Genomic DNA, 3,249 nt, shown 5'->3' on the forward strand with positions numbered 1-3,249 from the left:
CGCCTACTTAGAAGGTAGGAGTTCACACCGGGCAATCTCTTTCTTAATGAATTGAAAGCAGATGCCATTGAAAGAGAGTGAGGGAACTGACGGGAATAAGCTTAAGCCTGACCTCAGGGTAGGAAAAGATTTCATCACAAATGAACTTAGATAGAGGACGAATCGAATAAGCGAGCGTTCATCCCCATCTCTTGTCCTTGAAGGAGGGGCAAAGAATGGATCTTTCTGCTCTTGCAGGAAGGGCCAGTAGTCTTGGTGCTAAGGGCATGGCTTAAAGAAGCGAGTGACTCTTGGAAAGGTATCGAAGTGACTTCCGGATTGACTAATTTAGGAGTTCCAGTCGAAAGATAAATGAGTTAGCTCAGGCTCAGGGCGTGAAATTAAATAGATAAGAAAGGCTATTCCTGATCTGAAGAGTTGAGTTGCTATAGTTGAATTTTGGAAGGCTCAGGTTTGTGGTATTATTTATATAAGTCGTTTTGATCCCCGCTAAAGGTAAGCAGGGGAGATCTTTGAAGAGCATCCAATCCTGATCTTTTCACTTTCGAGATCGAAGAATCATAGCTATCAGTGCATTGGCAAAGCAGACCCAAAAGAAGAAGGAAGTCGAGCTGTAGTTCGAACTAAGGATAGACTGAATTCAAATAAGCCTTCACTTTCAATCCGTTGAAATGTATGGGTTAGGATGACCAGCTTTCGTACAAGAGTTTACCTAGAAAAAACCTGACTGTGAGACCGACTCGGCAAAGAGAGAGGAAAGTCAACCAAGTGTTCAATCTATTAAATAGACTATTTTTCTTTCATTAAAGTTTACAGATAAGTAAGATATTGAAAGGGGCAGAACGCTTTCTAAGCTAGACTTTCTCCTTACGTCCTTCGGGGCCTTATGTTTCAAAAAAGAGTCCCCACTTGTACTGTATGTACTGACTGCCTGCCTCAATGCCTGCTGACTTACTGGTCACTTTACTGAGTTCCTAGGAAACGAACAAGGAATATTTTTAGCCCCAACGACAAGCGAACGGGCATTTTCGGGGACTAGCCCGCTTCCCATTACTCAAGAGGGAAATTCCTCGCACATAATTAAGGGAGCCATTGAAAGGTGACCAAAACACCAGAAACGGGGACTACCCGAGCTAATGATAGAGGCAAGAACACTTTCCGGCCAAGTCCCATTAATTGATCATAACGATATCGTGGAAATGCTGCACGGACCCATATATATAGGAACAAAAACAGAATCACCTTGATACTAAACCAGATCGAGCCCGAGATCTTCTTGAAAATTTGTCCTTCCCCCCGATTTTCGCCCTAAAACTAGTGATTACTCCCGATCCGAAGCACCCCTTTTCCATTCCATTCTGCCGCTTTTGGGTTTCAGAGGCCACGCCCCCCCCAGCGTTTCATTTCCTTATCGATCTCGAACCAAGTTTCTTGGTTCGAGATCTTGGCTTTGAACTCATGGAGATAGGGGATTCGCGCCTCTTCGGCCAAGTCCTCCACGTCGGAAAGAAACTTGACCGCGTCGACGATTTTCTCCAGTTTTTGATTATCGTCCACTCCCGCCGCCCGAGCTATTTCTTTAGTTTTTTGAAATATCTCATTGTGTAAGCGATCACATTCCCGGGCATTTTCTTCCGTTTCGCGTTCTAATTGAGCGGATTCGGCCGGGGAAATGTCGGGGGGAAAGTCGTGGAGGTCAAGATCTGGAATTGCCTCGGGCCCCGCGCATAAAGCGACAGCAGGGCTAAGAATACACATGAGTACTAAAGAAATGGAAATTCTAAGAAAAAAAAAGAATAATCTCAATAAATCCGTTCTAGTTCTTAGAGAGATAAATACCGAAAAATCTGTCAATAAATGACGAACCGGACGAAGGATATTTGAACTCAAATTCTTCTCAAGTCTTACTGAAATCGGATTTCCTTTTCGTGCCATATGCACTTAGACTTTTCTTTTTCCCCCTTTTTTTCCCGGAAAAATATCTCTTCTTACTTCAAGCTTAAAGTGTACAACCGCCTACGGACAAAGGCATTAACCGAAGCCCCTCCTTTCGTGCGCCCCTCACCTCCTCCATGAGGATGATCCACTGGATTGATTGCAACACCACGAATAATGGGGCGTCTGCCTAATCACCGGCTTTGTCCAGCTTTTCTAAGCTTACGTGCACCGTGGTTGGGATTGTAAACTATACCAATAGTAGCTCGACATCGGGAATCTATGAGTTTTTCAACACCCGAAGGTAGGTAGGGTAGCCGCACAAGCTTAAGAGAAAGTGTGGGGAGTGCTGCTTCCTTCATTATTTTAGCAAAAGTTCCTGCCGCTCGAGCCAGCTGACTGCCCCCTTCCACTCGGCCTTTCTTCGCTGTGTGAATAAGGTCTTAGTATGGATGAGCATTCTGGGCGGGTCGCAATAAGTCGCTGGTCGAAGGTTTGGACCAATCGCAATTCATCACCATTTTCTAGTAGTTCGCGCGAACGCCTAAACTAAATTCATGATTCCTAAATGCTTCCTTGGCCGTGTGGAACATGGATTAGCATTATGTCATTCCTACAAGTGATCCCCCATCCAGGATTGCTATAGGAGGACTTCGAGATCAAATAGAATATGTTTCTTTCTATTCCGCGTGAGCCACTTATTTCTCCGAAACAAGAGATCAAAGTTATTTTCCTCTTTTTTCCCAATAAGTCGACAGCCTTACACCATTGGGATACTTCGAATAAAGTAGAGTCCATATAGGATACACCGGTGCTAAAACCTTTTCTCAAGATATCCTCCAAACTCTTGGGGTCCTTTCTCCGGATGTTGTTCCCCCGGTGTGAAAGCAGTTGGTTCCGTAGTTTTAGAATTCTGCTGATCCCAAGTACTCCATCTCCATCATTGCATATTGGAATATAGAAAATAAAGAGGAAAAGGCATAACCAGAAGAATTGTGAAAAATAAGTCAATTTATCCAATTGAGGCATTTTTATTTATTTTATTATTATTATTATTGATTCCCTCAAGACAGAAAGAGAAAGCGAGTCCTTCCTGTAGGAGTAGTGAAGAACTATAGAGAACGTTTGTTTGTTGGTTGTTGACCAACGAAAAGCATAGAATAAAGACGCAAAAGTGAAAGCATGGGAGTAGAAAGGCATTCCTTTCCTGGGGTGGGGCATTTTTAAGTAAAGACTGACTACAATTAAATCACGTTACAGCCAACAAAGTAGCTGTAACTATACTACGATATTTTCATTGATCGTAGCTAATTC

The 3,249-nt window shown here is 43.3% G+C and overlaps 1 protein-coding gene across 1 annotated transcript; it reads right to left on the minus strand.

Annotated features, from left to right (window-relative positions):
* Positions 1-2,499: 2,499 nt before the first annotated feature.
* atp8 (ATP synthase F1 subunit 8) lies at positions 2,500-2,964 on the minus strand. The gene has a single exon. It carries the CDS (start codon positions 2,962-2,964, stop codon positions 2,500-2,502), a length of 465 nt encoding a protein of 154 aa, YP_009153921.1.
* Positions 2,965-3,249: the final 285 nt, after the last annotated feature.

Source organism: Gossypium hirsutum, mitochondrion (assembly GCF_007990345.1).
Source record: "Gossypium hirsutum mitochondrion, complete genome".
Taxonomy (NCBI): domain Eukaryota; kingdom Viridiplantae; phylum Streptophyta; class Magnoliopsida; order Malvales; family Malvaceae; genus Gossypium; species Gossypium hirsutum.